Raw genomic sequence first — 19,724 nt, forward strand, 5'->3', positions numbered from 1 at the left:
ATTTAAACAATAAATTAAAACTTAAAACCCTACTTTTCATTTTTTACTTTTTATCAAAAATTACACTATTCTGAAAATTCAATCTTATTTGAAAAATAATATTTATTGATCTCTGACTTAACATGTTCACTATAGAAAACCTGAAAGCTGCCCCAAAACAACTATAGGGGACATCTCGTGCATTTCTTTCCAGACTTTTTTCTCACTCACGTAAGTGCAAGCATGCACACACACACACACAAGGATACACACATGTATACTGTTTTAATAAAACTCAGATAACAATACATTTTCTAGTCTATAACCTAACCCTTACACCCAACAACATACTATGAGCATGACAACCATGTCATCAAATAATCTTAAAAAGAAAAGACTTTTAGTGGCTCTATAATATTTTATTCTATGGTTATAATATTTTTATGAATTCTTGCTTTTGAAAACTAAATTTAAAACCAAATTTACATACTCAACTAATGATGAAGTGGAATATGCAAGCAATGGGGGAAAGTTGTATTATTATGAGTGAAAGCACAGTTTTATGAGTACAAACCATCGGTCAATATTACAAACATTTTACTAACTTAACTTCTTCCATAATAATGTTATCAGCAGTATAAATTAAATCAATATGCTTTTCTATTCCCCTGGCCTTATCAGTTATGTTACTTGTACTAGGGATCACATAGTAGACCAGTTTTAACCTTTACTTCCTTCAGGCTCATCTCTGCATTCTCTAAGCCCTCAGGTTAGGACATATTCCCTTCTCAGTGCTCTCACTGTAATTTGGGCATATCCCTCCTACTTTATCAATTACAGTATTATATAAAATTTCCTTTTATATATCTCATCTCTCTCCATCCACTACTGTGCAACAAGTTCCTAAGCAACTCGAAGGTTGATTTTAACTCATATTTTTGTAGCGTCGAATGCAAATCATCTTTCAGGAAAAATGTATTGAGAGTTTACTATATGTTAGTTACTAATGTCTCAAGCAGAAGGCTCCCAGTCAAGACTTACTCCTTAAGCTTGTTGTAAAGCAATAGGTACCTAAGCCTTTTATGAGACTTACTTGTCTCGTAAAAGAAGGGGAAGAGGGAACAATACCTTATTTGGACCTTCCTTTTTAACCATGACAAGTTTTGCAGGCTGACGATGATGGCAGGATGGCACATCATTTTCTACATTTTTCAGTTTGTCTCTGTTTGATGATGTGTAAAATGATATGTCAACTTTTGAAAGAGCTCTGTGCAACCTTTGTGCCAACCCAAACAGCAATATATTTAAATGTTCTACAAAAAAATTTTTAAAGATAATTTTAAAAAATATATAGGTACAGATGAAAATTAAATACAAAATAATTTCACGTTTGTATCAGATATGTATTAGCTAAATTTGAAAATAGCCTTTTGACAGAGTAAACTATAACCTAATACTAACATCCATTTTTTAAAAGTCTAGTTTTACTCTTGAACAAAACAAACTATGCACCATACTTAAAATTTCCTACTTAATTTAACAAAACCATCTGTAACACTTCCAGTTTAAAAAAAATTTTTAAACTACACCTTGAAAAAGATAATGCTGTCATTTCCCACTCAAAGCTCAATTTCGATCTGAAATTAAAATACAACTTGCTGTCAATAACTGGATTAAATATATAGAAAATAACAAATCTCAAGTAGACAATTTAATGTAAAAATTCATAAAAGATACTACACTTTCTTACAGCTAAACTATTTACATTAAGCAGCAATCAATCATAATAAAATAAAAAGACAACAGTCATACCTATGAGACAAGATGTAAAAATCTGCTTATAATGAGCAGGAGACTGAAAAACAGCTGGTATGTAAATTTGCCTTTGGGGAAGATATGCAGATTTTATTTTCTGCCCACTTGGGAAGCATAGCTCGGAGTCATTTATCTCCTGAAATGGAATAATTCAAGTTATTATAACAACTCCAGAAAAATACTGTTTACTAATAAGCAAATTCCATAGATATGTTAAAGGAAATAAACAAATTTTTCTTTTGATTTCCAGAATCCATGAAAACCATTTTCTAATTTTAAATGAGAAACTAAGTACAGCAAGAAAGGCTATGACATGGCACTTTTAATGATAAATAAGACTAACTTTTCTTGTCTGCCCCTTAATAAGTTTTTAAATATTTTTGCTAGGAAAAACTTAACTGATGTGAGTGAATCATTATGTATCTCTATTTCTGGTTACAACTATAGTAAGAATTGTTCGTAACCAATGTATAATAAGATGTATCTTTACCCTAATAATGATCTGATCAGCAAAATTGAGCTGACAGTGAAAAATGAAAACAATCATAGTAACAGTAGTAGTGGAAGTGATGGTAGAAACAGAGCTATAATTTATTAAGTACCTATTATGTGCCAGATATTGCACCAGACACTTTCAAATATATAATTTCATTTAATGTTCACAAACTCTAGGAAAGATCTTAAGTCAAAGAAAATGTGAGTGTAGCAAGAGTTTTAGAAAACTCTTAAAAAAAAAACAAAAAACAAAGCCATTGGCTCTGAGACTAAAATCATTGCACCTATATGATTTTGGTAATTCTTTTGTTGAAATTCAGATAATAACTACTGGAAAAAAGATGCAAAACACTGGTACATTTCCTCACCTGAAAATCTCCTGTTACACTGCAGTTGTAGCAGGCATACTCTCTTAACACATTTTGAATTTCCTCAGTCTTAGAAGTCTGCTTTAAATTCAAAGAAAATGCCTTCTTTCTGGAAACCAAATCTTGACTGCTAAAATCCTGCTGCTGTTGCTGAAGCATGTGTTTCATCATTTGCAAATGCACAGAGTCTACAGAACTTTCATTCACAGCACCACTCTGTCTTTCACCCGTGTCACTAAAATGCATCCCAGAAATAGCCTCAGCAAAGAAGCCATCTGTTACTTTCTGATCAACTCTGTTTGGAGTAGTCAAGTTGCACTGGAGTATGTTTTGATATTTCAGCCACTTGCTTTGAGTAGGTATATTATCAAAAAGTGAAACGTCCCTTGGAGTCACTTCCTTAGATTCTTTAGAGAAAGAAGTTTCGCTCTGGTCCTCTGACCCAAAGCTAAAAGAAGGAACTGCTGACTCTTCACAAAAGTTGAATATGGGAGAACCAGAAGACTCTTGCCTGTCAGAGTCGATCACATATGAACAAGAATCTACATCAGGTGGCCCACTGGCAGGTGGCAAAGTAATAAGTGGAACTCGGGTTCTACTTACTAATGAAAGCCTTTGAAGGTTCTTATCCTCCAGAGAACTCGATTTTTCCATTACTAAAAAAAAAAAAAGAGCTAGTTAAATAAAAATGTATTACGGACATCACCCAATCTCTAGAAAACAGTGGGTATCCATACAAAAAAGCAAAAGGTACCAACATGCCTTGTACCAAAACAAACAAAAAAATCATATTTCCTTTTTAAAAATTTAATGGTTTTAGGCTCCAAAAAATAAAGAAACTTTTTCAAGGTTGATAGACTTGAAATCCTTCTCTTTTTCTTTTGCCTCTTAGCTAAGGATTTCCACTCACCACTGCCCCACCAATTACTACATTATATTTACATAACACTGAAGTTTTCAAAGTATTTTACAGCTGAGAAGGGATTCATCATTCTCACCTTAGAGATAAGATTGCCAACAAGGCCTAGAGGTAACATGACTACCGATTGGCAGAGCTAAGACAAGAACCCAGAACTAGTTTTTTGTTCTCAGCTTTATATTCTCCAAAGACTGAAGTTCAAGGTTTACTTATCGATGTGTTGTAACTTCCTTTATATATTTATTACATTCACAGACTAATATGTTGACCTTCAGGGTAAAGAAGACTTTTAGCTTTATTTTGATATATTGTTATGTGATAAGAGTTCAACTCTGGTAAACTCATGTTATGGCAGATTTTGGCTGAGTTTTATAATTCCTTCTGTCAGCATCGTTAGTAATTGATATATTCCTGAAAATGTAAAAAGCAGTAATATTTGTTGAATAAATAAAGAATGAATAATACTGCATGGGAACTATATAAGCTTAAAGTTTTTCTCTGAAATGCTATGGTTTCCTATTTTATAATAATGTACCTTCTTGATAGAGTTTCTATTTTGTTGGGAATAAACTCTGGAGGTCACTTGGGAAGATAGCAGAACAGCAGGTAAGTCAATGATATTCTTTTATAAACTGTTACCTTGTAATTCTAACAAGCTGATCAAGCAACACTGACAGAAAAGTTAAAACCTCATTAAATAGTAAAAGATTCATGGTATAACTGTGTAAATCATCTATATGCCATTGTCACCTCACTTGTTTTAGATACTCACAGCTCCCATACTGACTCTTTCCTACCTTGTTTCGTCTATCAACCACACCTACTAAACCTTCTTCAACCCAGCTACCCAGACACATTAGTTTTTATTTTTATATCATCCACCCATGACCAAAACATTATCTACAGCTTCACCCCTCACCCAACATAACTTCAGAATCAAGGGAAGATACATTGATGAGATTACAAGAAAAGAGAGAGAAAAAGAAAAGTTAGCGAAAGGGATCCTACAGAATGTATTATACTTATCAAGAAGCAGGAAATTACTCACAGGGAAGAATCAAAATGTATGAAAACACAGAGGCCTGAGAATGCAATTGAGGTAGCAGCAACTGAAGAGTTCCCTGATATTGCCAGGATCCCAAAGCAAAAGAGGGGAACTAAGAGGTTATGCTAAGGTCAACCATGACCAGACATTCACAATGAATCCTTTCCCTGGGAGGAGAAGGGACTATAGAGGGGCCGGGCTCTGGAGTTACAGCTGTGAGAAGTGTTGGCAATGGTAGAAGACACTTTTAGAGGTCTGTGATGAGAAGATGAGAGAAGAAATAAGAAGGAACTAGAAAGCTGGAAGGGATTGTATTTGGAAATAAGAGCCATCTCCAATAGAAAAAGTCAAAAGGGAGAGAGGGTGTGGGAAGGCTTGAGGGTGTAAGACATTGAATCTGGTTTCAAGATTATTTTTAGTTTAGTAACAATCTCTCAAATAAAAAACTTCACTTTACATGGACAGACAGATTAGAGCCATATGGTAGCAACTGTCTAAGTTGAGAAAGTGAAAATCACCAGGTAAAGTTCTTGCTTTCAGGGACTCCTCAGAGAATTCCAGTATGAAGTCTTCATCTCTTGAGTTCAAAGATAAAGTAGAAACAGGGTTTAATGTTGAGATCTTTTGTTCTGGTGACGTCACCTATCCAGAAAGAAGAGACAAAACTACAGATCAAAATCTTTTTCCCTATAGTTTGAATGAATTCCAGTAACTATTGTAAAAATAATGCTTTCAAGCACACTGTGTAGAGCTATAGTGGGGCAAAGCTTCTTCCAAAAGGGGCAGGATAGAATAAACTCACTAAAATAAACAAGAATAATAGAAAGTGAAATAGAGAACATAAAACCTGTTGGATTTATTTGAAATGGGTCAGATTCTGATTTGGATTGATCTGGGTTATGGGGATTTGGTTGTGAAGATCAGTTTCCAGTCTAAGAGGCTCAGGCTTAATCAGTTCTTATGTTTGGAGCTTGAGGGCGTAAGACATTGAATCTGGTTTCAAGATTATTTTTAGTTTAGTAACAATCTCTCAAATAAAAAACTTCACTTTACATGGACAGACAGATTAGAGCCATATGGTAGCAACTGTCTAAGTTGAGAAAGTGAAAATCACCAGGTAAAGTTCTTGCTTTCAGGGACTCCTCAGAGAATTCAGCTTTCTCTTAGGTCCTCAGGTCTAGGATACACCTACAGTTGATCTAAACTTCAAAATATTGCTCCTTTTAAAATAAACTTTTTTGATATATTCTGCATCTGAACAGTCATATTATTCTCTATGTTATTCTCCTTAGAACAGTATTTAATTTTTTTTTTTTTTTAGAGAAGGTCTCTCTCTTTTTTTTAAAAATTAATTAATTAATTTATTTATTTATTTTTGGCTGTGTTGGGTCTTTGCTGCTGCACGCAGGCTTTCTTTAGTTGCGGTGAGCGGGGGCTACTCTTCGTTGTGGTGTGCAGGCTTCTCATTGTCATGGCTTCTCTTGTTGTGCAGCACGGGCTCTAGGCATGCAGGCTTCAGTAGTTGTGGCATGTGGGCTCAGTAGTTGTGGCTTGTGGGCTCTAGAGCTCAGGCTCAGTAGTTGTGGCACACGGGCTTAGCTGCTCCGCGGCATGTGGGATCTTTCCAGGCCAGGGCTCGAACCCGTGTCCCTTGCATTGGCAGACGGATTCTTAACCACTGCGCCACCAGGGAAGCCCAGAACAGTATTTAATTTTGTTGCTGCTTCCAGAAATTAATCACCCTAAAAATCTAATACTAACTGAACAGACAAAACTGGGGCTTGGGCCTCAAAACCAGCTGGAATCAGGGCTTCCACTGCTGTCACTAACTCCATCTCTTTCTCTGAAAGTCTGCTTCTCTCTCTTTCCCTGTAGACCAGATTCCTCCACATGGCAGGAAGCACAGCCCACTGAAAACTTCCTAAACTTTCCACCATTAACCACTGTAGCAGACGCTGTTGCTGTCCTGGCCGTGTCTCCTCAGCCCATCTATGAGGTCATCTACAGTTGGGGAATTGCTCCCCTACCTGTCGCAGGCTTCCTACCTCTAGCATCTGCATCATTCTGCCTGAGGACAGCGGCTGGGGGAGCGGGCTGGGACAGCAGGTAGGGCAGGCCAGAAGTGCCAGTTGGTTAATATGCCCAGGAGTAATCTTCAGCCAAAGAGGGGTGGGAATTGGTGCACAAATACCTTACTTTCCTCATTCTTTGGGAGGACAATTCTGAGTTTTGTTTTATAGGTCTCTTAGAGGGTTCCCAGCAGGACTCAACACCTTTTATTATTGCTTTCTTCCTTTCCCTGTCCCCCAGTGTGACTGTATTTGGAGACAGGGCCTTTAAGAGGTAATAAAGGCTAAATGAGGTCATAAGAGTGGTGCCCTGATTTGACAGAATTAGCGTCCTTATAACAAGAGAGTTCTCACTCGCTGTGCTCTCTCTTGCTCGCTCTCTCTCCATGTGCACATACCAAGGAAGGACATGTGAGAACATAGTGAGAAGTAGCCATCTGTAAGCCAGGAATAGAGTTCTCACCAGAAACTTGATCTTGAACTTCTACCTTTCAGAACTGTTACAAAATAAATTTCTGCTGTTTAAGCCACTTATCCTGTGGTATTTTGTTACAGCAACCCTAGCCAACTAATAGAGTCCTGCATCTTACTCCACTCAGTAAAGCCCACCTCAGTCCACGTTGTTAAGTCAAAAAGCCAGGAGTCTTTCTCCTCCCCTTCCTTCACCCTACTCTCTACGTCCAATCCAGCAACATCCATGCTTCTAACTCCAAAATTTATCTTAAATCTATTTATCAACTGCTCTATACTTTCACTGCCACAATCTCTACTTCAAGTCACTATCATCTACGGCTCCTCTTGACTGGTTTCCTGGCTTCCACCACAGTGCCCATCAAATGCATCTTCCACACGGCAGCCAGCAAAATCTCTTAAAAATGTAAATGTAAATGTAACGGGTGTTCTGCTGAAAACCCTTCAGTGATTTCCCCGGGGAACACAGAGCAATATCAAAGTTCTTAACCTGACCTGCAAGGCTTTGTATGTCTGGTCCTGCTCCCTGTCCCAATTTCATTTAATTACCACTTTCCCTGTCACTTTCCACAATCCAGCTACTTTGGTCTCCTTTCACATTCTTGAACCCACCCAACTCTTTTCAATCGCAGGGTATTTACACTTGCTGTTTCTGTACGTGGTATGTTCTTCCCCCTACTGCTGCCACAGCTGGAGAAGCCTTCCTAATCATCCATAAAGTAGATTCCCCCTATAATTTCAGAGTATCTTCACAACTTTTCTGTATAGCAATTATCTCACTTTGTTCTCTTGAGTAACATCTCTCTCCCCTGCTGGCCTTTAAAATCAGAGATCATTCCTGTTTTGTCCAACACTCTATATCCAAGTCTTACAAGTTCCTGACCTATAGAAGGCATTCCGTAAACACTGCTGAATTCCTATTTATTCATAAATTTTATATTTCACAGTAAAATTTCATTGCTCATTTCACACATTTCCAATTAAGATCATGCCTAGGCACTTCATTGTATATCATTTGTTACTACTCTTGGGACTCTTTTTCTGCTATATTTTCTACTTGGTTTAAGAAAGCTATTAACTTTTCAAGTTTATCTTATCTTCAGCTCCTTTACAAAATTCTTCTTAAACATCTCATTTTTAATTGATTCATCTAATTCTATTTCTTCCTTTCTAATTATGTATGCCTCTCATTTCATGTCACATTGCAAAAAATAAAACATCTGAATAACAAAGAAGATAGCAGTCACCCACATTTTGTTATTTATTCTAACAGAAATTATTCTGTGCTGTTTCATTACTAAAATAATCATGGTTGGTTGTTCATAAACTTTCTTGATCATGTTAAAAAAATCATCTAGTCTTAAGATTTTTATCTTTTTAGTTTTTAGTAGAGTCATTTCTTATAAGACTACCAAAATTTTTTACTCACAACTGTTAAAATTTTGTTTAGGGAATTCCCTGGTGGGCCAATGGTTAGGACTCGGCACTTCCACTGCTGGGGTCTGGGCTCAATCCCTGGTCAGGAAACAAAGATACCACGAGCCGCAGGGTGCGGGCAAAAAGACCAACATAAAAAACTTTGTTTACATTATACCTTATTTGCTTCCCACGAAGTCCTCTCTGTTGATTTAAAATTATAATCCAAATAATTATATAAATGTTCTGAATCTTTAGGAGGGAAATCTAAAATTGCTGTGGGGGAAAAAAAAAGCATGGATCTTTACATAATAGTTTGTTCAATGTCAAATAACTTCTTAATGTTACATTTTATTTATAATTTACTTACAATCATTTTCAACTGAGTCCTTATTAGACTCAGCTGTCACTTGAAAATCCTCTTCAATATTAAAGCTAGCACCTCCTTTTGGAAAATTTTCTTCATCTGGGAACTAGAAAACAGAGATCCATTTATCAGTTTAGAAAAAATGTGTGCGCATATCCATATCTTTACCTATCTCTATCTACACATATAGTTTATAGTTATAACTTGAGACACAGACAAACAGAAAGAAATATGTTATAAAGCCAATTCCATTCGGGGAAAGCAGGGTACATTATATTTCATCAATTCTTATGACTCACGTTTCTTACATCTTAACATCTTTGAAATAGGGATGCACCCCAAAAATGACATTTTTACATCTCTATAGCACAGGCAACATCTGTGACATAGTTGTCTTCGCCTGTGCAAGTGCAACTATATGCAAAGTAGTCATACTATTCAAATAATGATCACTTAAATATGACTTTGTGCATTGTTAACATTAGACATATTAAGCAATTCTGCTGTTTAAATGTCTTCAAAAAGATCACACTAGGATTTAGCATTGAAAAAAAAGTACTGTGGGGACTTCCCTGGTGGTGCAGTGGTTAGGAATCCACCTGCCAACACAGGGGACATGGGTTTGAGCCCTGGTCTGGGAAGATCACACATGCCGTGGAGCAACTAAGCCCGTGCGCCACAACTACTGAGCCTGTGCTCTAGAGCCCACGAGCCACAACTGTTGAAGCCCACGAGCCACAACTACGGAGCCTCTGTGCACAACTACTGAAGCCTGGCACCTAGAGCCCGTGCTCTGCAACAAGAGAAGCCACCACAATGAGAAGCCTGCACACCACAATGAAGAGTAGCCCCCACTCACCGCAACTAGAGAAAGCCCACGTGCACCAAGGAAGACCCAATAAAGCCAAAAATAAAGATTAATAAAAAGCAGAAACTAACACAACATTGTAAAGCAACTATACTCCAATTAAAAAAAACAAAGGTATTCATTGATAGCTTCTATTTGTCAGGCACAGAGCGAGGAACTGGAAATACAACAGACAAACAGCCACTGACAGTGCCTTCACAAAGCAGATACTTTTGGTGGGAGAAAATTAAGGAAGAAGCGAAATTTGTGGCCCTGAACCAAGATGGCGGAGTAGAAGGAGGCGCTCTCACTCCCTCTTGCGAGAACACCAGAATCACAACTAGCTGCCGGACAATCATCGACAGGAAGACACTGGAACTCACCAAAAAAGATACCCCACATCCAAAGACAAAGGAGATGCCACAATGAGATGTTAGGAGGGTCACAATCACAGTAAAATCAAATCCCATAACTGATGGGTGGGTGACTCACAGACTGGAGAACACTTATACCACGGAAGTTCACCCACTGGAGTGAAGGTTCTGAGGCCCACGTCAGGCTTCCCAACCTGGGGGTCCAGCAACAGGAGGAGGAATTCCTAGAGAATCAGACTTTGAAGGCTAGTGGGATTTGATTGAAGGACTTCAACAGGACTGGGAGAATTGGAGACTCCACTCTTGGAGGGCACACACAAAGTAGTGTGCGCATCAGGACCCCGGGGAAGGAGCAGTGACCCCAGGGGAGACTGAAACAGACCTACCAGCTAGTGTTGGAAGGTCTCCTGCAGAGGCAGGGGGTGGCTGTGGCTCACCGTGGAGACAAGGACACTGGCAGCAGAAGTTCTGGGAAGTACTCCTTGGTGTGAGCCCTCCCAGAGTCTGCCATTAGCCCCATCAAAGAGCCCGGGTAGGCTCCAGTGTTGGGTTGCCTCAGGCCAAACAACCAACAGGGAGGGAACCCAGCCCCACCCATCAGCAGTCAAGCGGATTAAAGTTTTACTGAGCTCTGCCCACCAGGGAAACAGTCAGCTCTACCCACCACCAGTCCCTCCCATCAGGAAACTTGCACAGGTCTCTTAGTTAGCCTCATCCACCAGAGGGCAGACAGCAGAAGCAAGAAGAACTACAATCCTGCAGCCTGTGCAATGAAAACCACATTTACAGAAAGACAGACAAGATGAAAAGGCAGAGGGCTATGTACCAGATGAAGGAACAAGATAAAACCCCAGAAAAACAACTAAATGAAGTAGAGATAGGCAACCTTCCAGGAAAAAGAATTAAGAATAATGATAGTGAAGATGATGCAGGACCTCGGAAAAAGAACAGAGGCAAATATCGAGAAGATGCAAGAAATGTTTAACAAAGACCTAGAAGAATTAAAGAACAAACAAACAGAGATGAACAATACAATAACTGAAATGAAAACTACACTAGAAGGAATCAATAGCAGAATAACTGAGGCAGAAGAACGGATAAGTGACCTGGAAGACAGAATAGTGGAATTCACTGCTGCAGAACACAATAAAAAAAGAATGAAAAGAAATGAAGACAGCCTAAGACACCTCTGGGACAACATTAAATGCAACAACATTCGCATAGTAGGGGTCCCAGAAGGAGAAGAGAGAGAGAAAGGACCAGAGAAAATATTTGAAGAGATTATAGTCGAAAACTTCCCTAACGTGGGGAAGGAAATAGCCACCCAAGTCTAGGAAGCACAGCGAGTCCAATACAGGATAAACCCAAGGAGAAACACGCCGAGACACATAGTAATCAAATTGGCAAAAATTAAAGACAAAGAAAAATTCTTGAAAGCAGCAAGGGAAAAACGACAGATAACATACAAGGGAACTCCCATAAGGTTAACAGCTGATTTCTCAGCAGAAACTCTACAAGCCAGAAGGGACTGGCATAATATACTTAAAGTGATGAAAGGGAAGAACCTACAACCAAGATTACTCTACCCGGCAAGGATCTCATTCAGATTCCACGGAGAAATCAAAAGCTTTACAGATAAGCAAAAGCTAAGAGAATTCAGCACCACCAAACCAGGTGTACAACAAATGCTAAAGGAAGTTCTCTAAGTAGGAAACACAAGAGAAGAAAAGGACCTACAAAAACAAACACAAAACAATTAAGAAAATGGTCATAGGAACATACATATCGATAATTACCTTAAACGTGAATGGATTAAGTGCTCCAACCAAAAGACACAGGCTTGCTGAATGGATACAAAAACAAGACCCATATATATGCTGTCTACAAGAGACCCACATCAGACCTAGGGACACATACAGACTGAAAGTGAGGGGATAGAAAAAGATATTCCATGCAAATGGAAATCAAAAGAAAGCTGGAGTAGCAATACTCATATCAGATAAAATAGACTTTAAAATAAAGAATGTTACAAGAGACAAGGAAGGACACTACACAGTGATCAAGGGATCAATCCAAGAAGAAGATATAACAATTATAAATACATATGTACCCAACATAGGAGCACCTCAATACTTAAGGCAACTGCTAACAGCTCTAAAAGAGGAAATTGACAGTAACACAATAATAGTGGGGGACTTTAAACACCTCACTTACACCAATGGACAGATCATCCAAACAGAAAATTAATAAGGAAACACAAGCTTTAAATGACACAATAGACCAGATAGATTTAATTGATATTTATAGGACATTCCATCCAAAAACAGCAGATTACACTTTCTTCTCAAGTGTGCACTGAACATTCTCCAGGATAGATCACATCTTGGGTCATAAATCAAGCCTCAGTAAAATTAAGAAAACTGAAATCATATCAAGCATCTTTTCTGACCACAACACTGTGAGATTAGAAATGAATTACAGGGAAAAAAATGTAACAGACACAAACACATGGAGGCTAAACAATATGTGACTAAATAACCAAGAGATCACTGAAGAAATCAAAGAGGAAATCAAAAAATACCTAGAGACAAATGACAATGAAAACATGACGATCCAAAACCTATGGGATGCAGCAAAAGCAGTTCTAAGAGGGAAGTTTAAAGCTATACAAGCCTACCTCAAGAAACAAGAAAAATCCCAAATAAACAATCTAACCTTACACCTAAAGGAACTAGAGAAAGAAGAACAAACAAAACCCAAAGTTAGCAGAAGGAAAGAAATCATAAAGATCAGAGCAGAAATAAATGAAATAGAAACAAAGAAAACAATAGCAAAGATCAATAAAAGTAAAAGCTGGTTCTTTGAGAAGATAAACAAAATTGATAAACCATTAGCCAGACTCATCAAGAAAAAGAGGGAGAGGACTCTAATCAATAAAATTAGAAATGAAAAAGAAGAAGTTACAACAGACACCACAGAAATACAAAGCATCCTAAGAGACTACTACAAGCAACTCTATGCCAGTAAAATGGACAACCTGGAAGAAATGGACAAATTCTTAGAAAGGTATAACCTTCCAAGACTGAACCAGGAAGAAATAGAAAATATGAAAAGACTAATCACAAGGAATGAAGTTGAAACTGTGATTAAAAATCTTCCAACAAACAAAAGTCCAGGACCAGATGGCTTCACAGGTGAATTCTATCAAACATTTAGAGAAGAATTAACACCTATCCTTCTCAAACTCTTTCAAAAAATTGCAGAGGAAGGAACACTCCCAAACTCATCCTATGACACCACCATCACCCTGATACCAAAACCAGACAAAGACACTACAAAAAAAGAAAATTACAGACCAATATCACTGATGAATATAGATGCAAAAATTCTCAACAAAATACTAGCAAACAGAATCCAACAGCACATTAAAAGGATCATACACCATGATCAAGTGGGATTTATCTCAGGGATGCGGGGATTCTTCAATATATGTAAATCAATCAATGTGATACACTATATTAACAAATTGAAGAATAAAAACCATATGACCAACTCAATAGATGCAGAAAAAGCTTTTGACAAAATTCAACACCCATTTCTGATAAAAACTCTCCAGAAAGTGGGCATAGAGGGAACCTACCTCAACATAATAAAGGCCACATACAACAAACCCACAGCAAACATCATTCTCAATGGTGAAAAACTGAAAGCATTTCCTCTAAGATCAGGAACAAGACAAGGATGTCCACTCTCACCACTGTTATTCAACATAGTTTTGGAAGTCCTAGCCACGGCAATCAGAGAAGAAAAAGAAATAAAAGGAATACAAATTGGAAAAGAAGAAGTAAAACTGTCACTCTTTGCAGATGACATGATACTCTACATAGAGAATCCTAAAGATGCCACCAGAAAACGACTAGAGCTAATCAATGAATTTGGTAAAGTTGCAAGATACAAAATTAATGCACAGAAATCTCTTGCATTTCTATACACTAATGATGAAAAATCTGAAAGAGAAATGAAGGAAACACTCTCATTTACCATTGCAACGAAAAGAATAAAGTACCTAGGAATAAACCTACCTAGGGAGACAAAAGAGCTGTATGCAGAAAACTGTAAGACACTGATGAAAGAAATTAAAGGTGATACCAACAGATAGAGAGATATACCATGTTCTTGGATTGGAAGAATCAATATTGTGAAAATGACTATACTACTCAAAGCAATCTACAGATTCAATGCAATCCCTATCAAATTACCAATGGTATTTTTTATGGAACTAGAACAAAAAATCTTAAAATTTGTATGGAGACACAAAAGACTCCAAAGTGCCAAAGCAGTCTTGAGGGAAAAAAACGGAGCTGGAGGAATCAGAGTCCCTGACTTCAGACTATACTACAAAGCTACAGTAATCAAGACAATATGGTACTGGCACAAAAACAGAAACATAGATCAATGGAACAAGATAGAAAGCCCAGAGATAAACCCACGCACCTATGGTCAACTAATCTATGACAAAGGAGGCAAGGATATACAATGGAGAAAAGACAGTCTCTTCAATAAGTGGTGCTGAGAAAACTGGACAGCTACATGTAAAAGAATGAAATTAGAACACTCCCTAACACCATACACAAAAATAAACTCAAAATGGATTCGAGACCTAAATGTAAGACCAGGCACTATAAAACTCTTAGAGGAAAACATAGGAAGAACACTCTTTGACATAAATCACAGCAAGATCTTTTTTGATCCACCTCCTAGAGTAATGGAAATAAAAACAAAAATAAATAAATGGGACCTAATGAAACTTCAAAGCTTTTGCACAGCAAAGAAAACCATAAACAAGATGAAAAGACAACCTTTAGAATGGGAGAAAATATTTGAAAACTAATCAACAGACAAAGGATTAATCTCCAAAATATATAAACAGCTCATGCAGCTCATTAAAAAAACAAACAACCCAATCTAAAAATGGGCAGAAGACCTAAATAGACATTTCTCCAAAGACATACAGATGGCCAAGAAGCACATGAAAAGCTGCTCAACATCACTAATTATTAGAGAAATACAAATCAAAACTACAATGAGGTATCACCTCACACCAGTTAGAATGGGCATCATCGGAAAATCTACAAACAACAAATGCTGGAGAGGGTGTGGAGAAAAGGGAACGCTCTTGCACTGTTGGTGGGAATGTAAATTGATACAGCCACTATGGAGAACAGTATGGAAGTTCCTTAAAAATCTAAAAATAGAATTACCATATGATCCAGCAATCCCACTACTGGGCATATACCCAGAGAAAACCATAGTTTAAAAAGACACATGCACCCCAATGTTCATTGCAGAACTATTTACAATAGCCAGGACACGGAAGCAACCTAAATGCCCATCGACAGATGAATGGATAAAGAAGATGTGGTACATATATACAATGGAATATTACTCAGCCATAAAATGGAACAAAATTGGGTCATTTGTTGAGATGTGGATGGATCTAGAGACTGTCATACAGAGTGAAGTAAGTCAGAAAGAGAAAAACAAATATCGTGTATTATCGCATATATGTGGAACCTAGAAAAATGGTACAGATGAACCGGTTTTCAGGGCAGAAGTTGAGACACAGATGTAGAGAAGAAACGTACGGACACCAAGGGGGGAAAGTCATGGGGGGGTGGTGGTGGTGGTGGGATGAATTGGGTGATTGGGATTGACATGTATACACTGATGTGTATAAAATTGATGACTAATAAGAAAGTGCTGTATAAAAAAAATAATAAAATTCAGAAATTAAAAAAAGATGAATAAAAAGTATTGTGTTCACAGAAAGACAAGAAAACAAAGCAGTGTGATATACAATAAAACACTGTGCTCAAATAAATCTAAAAGAATCTTCCACTAAATATAACATTAAAAATCCAAGTGAAGGTGAAAAGGTTCTGGAGATCTGTTTCATAACACTGTAAATATACTTCCCATTACCAAAGTGTACACATAAAAATGGTTAAGACTGTAAATCTTATGATATAAGTACATATGATACATGTTTTTTACCACGTTAAAAAAAAAGACTTTTTTAAATAAAAAAGGCAGTGAAAAACATTGTGTAGTGCTAATTGACCGGTCTTTCTTAGTGATATATATTACAATGGTGCTTCTTACAATCAATGATAGTATCTTAGGATTTGATGAAATACAAGATTGTTTTAAAGTTCAGAGACCACTGTGTGCAAGCAATCTGTCACACTTATTTCAAAAAGCTCTTATCTGTGTTGGTAAGCCTAGGCATTTTGCCTTAGAACATTTTTTATAAACTCAGGATATAAAACATGACCATACTGATGTATGTGAAAATAATTAAAAGTAAAACAAATGGATATAAATTTCTTTTTCAGTATGAAGTACTCTAATTTATTCTCCTCTCAAAAAGAAAAGCAGGAAATGTGAAACAAAAACACCTCTTACCTTTAATGAAACTAAGAAATAATGGTAACCCTGAATTACAATATATTAAGAGGATGGGGAAAGAGTATAGGCTTAGCAATATAGAAGAAAGTCAAACCAAAGTTTGACTACAAGACAGACCAATAAGAAATAAACTGATTAACCCCAATAACCATGGAAACACTTAGAAACTGGAGTCCACAGGGACTGCTGCAAAAGGATACAATGGGCTGAAAACGTTTAACAGAAGTTCTAAAAGAGAAAACTAAGAAAACAGTGGGAAGAAAATTACCAAAGAAATGAATTTTTTTTAATTTTTTATGTGACTGGTAAACTTGTACCTGCAGGATGAAAAGACTCACTGAATACAGTATATGGTATTAATAACCTGAAAGAAGGCATATCACAGTGAAATTTCATAACACCAGGAATAAAGAAAAGATGTTAAAAACTTCTAGAAGGAGAAAGCACAATTAAATTTAAATTTAGAAAGAAAAAAGCAGATTATATCCAAATTCTATACTCAGCCGAACTATCAATCAAGTAATGAGAACAGAATAAAAACATTTTCAACATGCCAAGTCCCCCAAACCTCCCATGCTCTCTTCAAGGTGTGCTCTAGAAAAACAAGAAAAAAAGACAATGTGTTCAAGATATTGACAAACCAAGCTAGCAAAGAGGCAAAGGGCTTTTGTAAGATGGTGCAGATTATAGTGGACAGATGGAAGACCTAGAAAATAAATGCAACTAATACAGATTATCTGATGAATTTGTGTGGATTCCTGTATTGAAGAGCATTTTGTAAAATTCTGGAGGATATGGGAAAATCTTTATCCCAATATTTGAAGAACACTAAGCAAATTTTTTTAAAATTATAAACTAAGAAAAAAACTCAAAAATTATAAAAGAAAGAAAATGTATACTAATTGGCTCAGCAGTGAAAATATTAAAACATTTATAATAATGAAAATGTTGACTATCTATTTATCTAAAAATTATGATATAGCTATATACTAGGAGTCTGGAAGAATATAGAGGGGGAATTCAGAAATAACTTATTTTACTTAACATAGCCACTCTATAATTAGCTCTTGCTAAAGATAGTGTAAAACCACAACAAGAGCTAATAAAAGTGTCAAGATTTATTTTTAAAAAAGCATTAAATGAAGACTGAGTTCTGGGCTTGGGCTTCCCTGGTGGCACAGTAGTTAAAAATCCGCCTGCCAATGAAGGGGACATGGGTTCGAGCCCTGATCCAAGAAGATCCCACATGCTGCGGAGCAACTAAGCCCGCGAGCCACAACTACTGAGCCCATGCACCACAACTACTGAAGCCCACGTGCCTAGAGCCCATGCCCTGCAACAAGAGAAGCCACGGCAATGAGACGCCTGTACACCACAACAAAGAGTAGCCCCGCTGACCGCAACTAGAGAAAGCCTGCGCAGCAATGAAGACCCAACACAGCCAAAAATAAATTAATTAAATAAATTAAAAAAAAAAAAAGAGTTCTGGGCTCCAGGGACTTCCCTGGCGGTCCAGTGGTTAGGACTCCATTGTTCCACTGCAGGGGGTACGGGTTTGATCCCTGGTCAGGGAACTAAGATCCCGCATGCCACAAAGCACGGCCTAAAAGAAAAAAAATTTCTGGGCTCCAGAAACCATAAAAGAAAACACTGAAAGATCTGATTATATAAATATTAAAAATGAATTTCTGGAAAAAATCATAAATACAGTCAAAACACTAATAAATTAGGAAAAATGACAAAGGGTTAATTTTCTTAACATAGAAAGAGTTCCTGCAAATCAAACATACAAATAACATATAGAGAACCTCTATACCAAAACTGTAAAACATTATTGAGAGAAATTAAAGATTGAAATAGAGAGATACATTATTACAATATTGAAAATAAATCAATTTTTGCAAAATTGCAAAATCAATTATTGCAAAAATATTGATTCTCCTCAGGATCTGTGTACACAATGAAATTCCAATCAAATTCCTAACATGTTTATGCGTACATATGGAAACCATTAAGCTAATTCTAAAATGTACTATATATGAAAATGCAAAAAGCTAAGAAGAACAAGAAGATTTAAAATGCATGAAAACACATACTTAATAAGACATAAAGACCTCTAAAACTCCAGACCAATGAATCAGAATAGCAACCAAAAACAGACCCAAAACATATGGACATCTGATTTATGGCACAGGGAGAAGTGTGAAGGAATGGAGAAAAGACAGTCTTTTCAATAAATGGTGCTGGAGCAATTGGATGTCCATATGGAAAAAAATATGAAACTTTATCTGTACCTCAATACATAAAAATCAATTATAGGTGAATTACAGATCAAAATGTGAAAAGCAAAATAATAAAGCTTCTACAAGGTAACATGAGAGAATATCTTTATGACCTTAGGCTAGAGAAAGACTTCTAAAATAAGACAAAAAAGCAATAATCAGAAAGGAAACAACAGATAAATTGTATTGTATTGAAAATTATAAACTTCCATTCATCAAAGGCATCATTAAGAATGAAAGATAAGTCAGAGTCAGGGAAGATAAGCACACCAATTAAAAACTGAGGAAGAAAGCTTAACAAACACTTCATGAAAGAGGATACAGAGAAGGCTAATAATATACAAAAAGGTCCTAACCTCATTATTAGGCAGGAAAATGCAAATTAAAACCACAATGAAATAGCACTACATACCCACCAGAATAGCTAAAATTCAAAACAAGAAACTGTCAGGACCAAGTGTTAATGAAGATGTAGAGTGATGGGGCCTCTCATACATTCCTGATAGAAAATATAAACTCTATAACCATTTTGGAAAGCAGTTTGGCATTATCTACTAAAAGTAAAGACATCCATAACTAGTGACTCAATAATCACACTTCTAGGTAGTGTAACTAACAGAAGCATGTCATGTGTATACACATTCATGACAGTACATGATTGTTCACAGCAGGATTATCTGTAATAACCTCCAAATGCAAACAACCCAAACAACTGAAGAATGTATTGGGGTGTATTTACACAATGGAATACTACACCAGCAATGAAAATGAATAAACTACAGCCACAAGCAACAACATGGATGAATTTC

General features: G+C 36.8%; 1 protein-coding gene across 9 annotated transcripts in view; it reads right to left on the bottom strand.

Annotated features, from left to right (window-relative positions):
- The window catches only part of ZGRF1 (zinc finger GRF-type containing 1), a 79,338-nt gene that overhangs the window by 23,956 nt on the left and 35,658 nt on the right, over positions 1–19,724 (bottom strand). For 8 of the 9 annotated variants that reach the window (XM_082389603.1, XM_082389602.1, XM_082389606.1 and 5 more), the window contains 6 exons: positions 8,948–9,050; positions 8,756–8,853; positions 5,140–5,263; positions 2,658–3,313; positions 1,792–1,930; positions 1,108–1,292 (listed from right to left, as the gene is read on the bottom strand). In XM_082389603.1, coding sequence (XP_082245729.1) covers positions 1,108–1,292; positions 1,792–1,930; positions 2,658–3,313; positions 5,140–5,263; positions 8,756–8,853; positions 8,948–9,050 — 1,305 coding nt within the window. The remainder of the gene's footprint in view (positions 1–1,107; positions 1,293–1,791; positions 1,931–2,657; positions 3,314–5,139; positions 5,264–8,755; positions 8,854–8,947; positions 9,051–19,724) is intronic. The other variant, XM_082389607.1, reaches the window with a different exon arrangement.

This window comes from Balaenoptera borealis (genome assembly GCF_965194805.1).
Source record: "Balaenoptera borealis genome assembly, chromosome: 4".
NCBI lineage: Eukaryota > Metazoa > Chordata > Mammalia > Artiodactyla > Balaenopteridae > Balaenoptera > Balaenoptera borealis.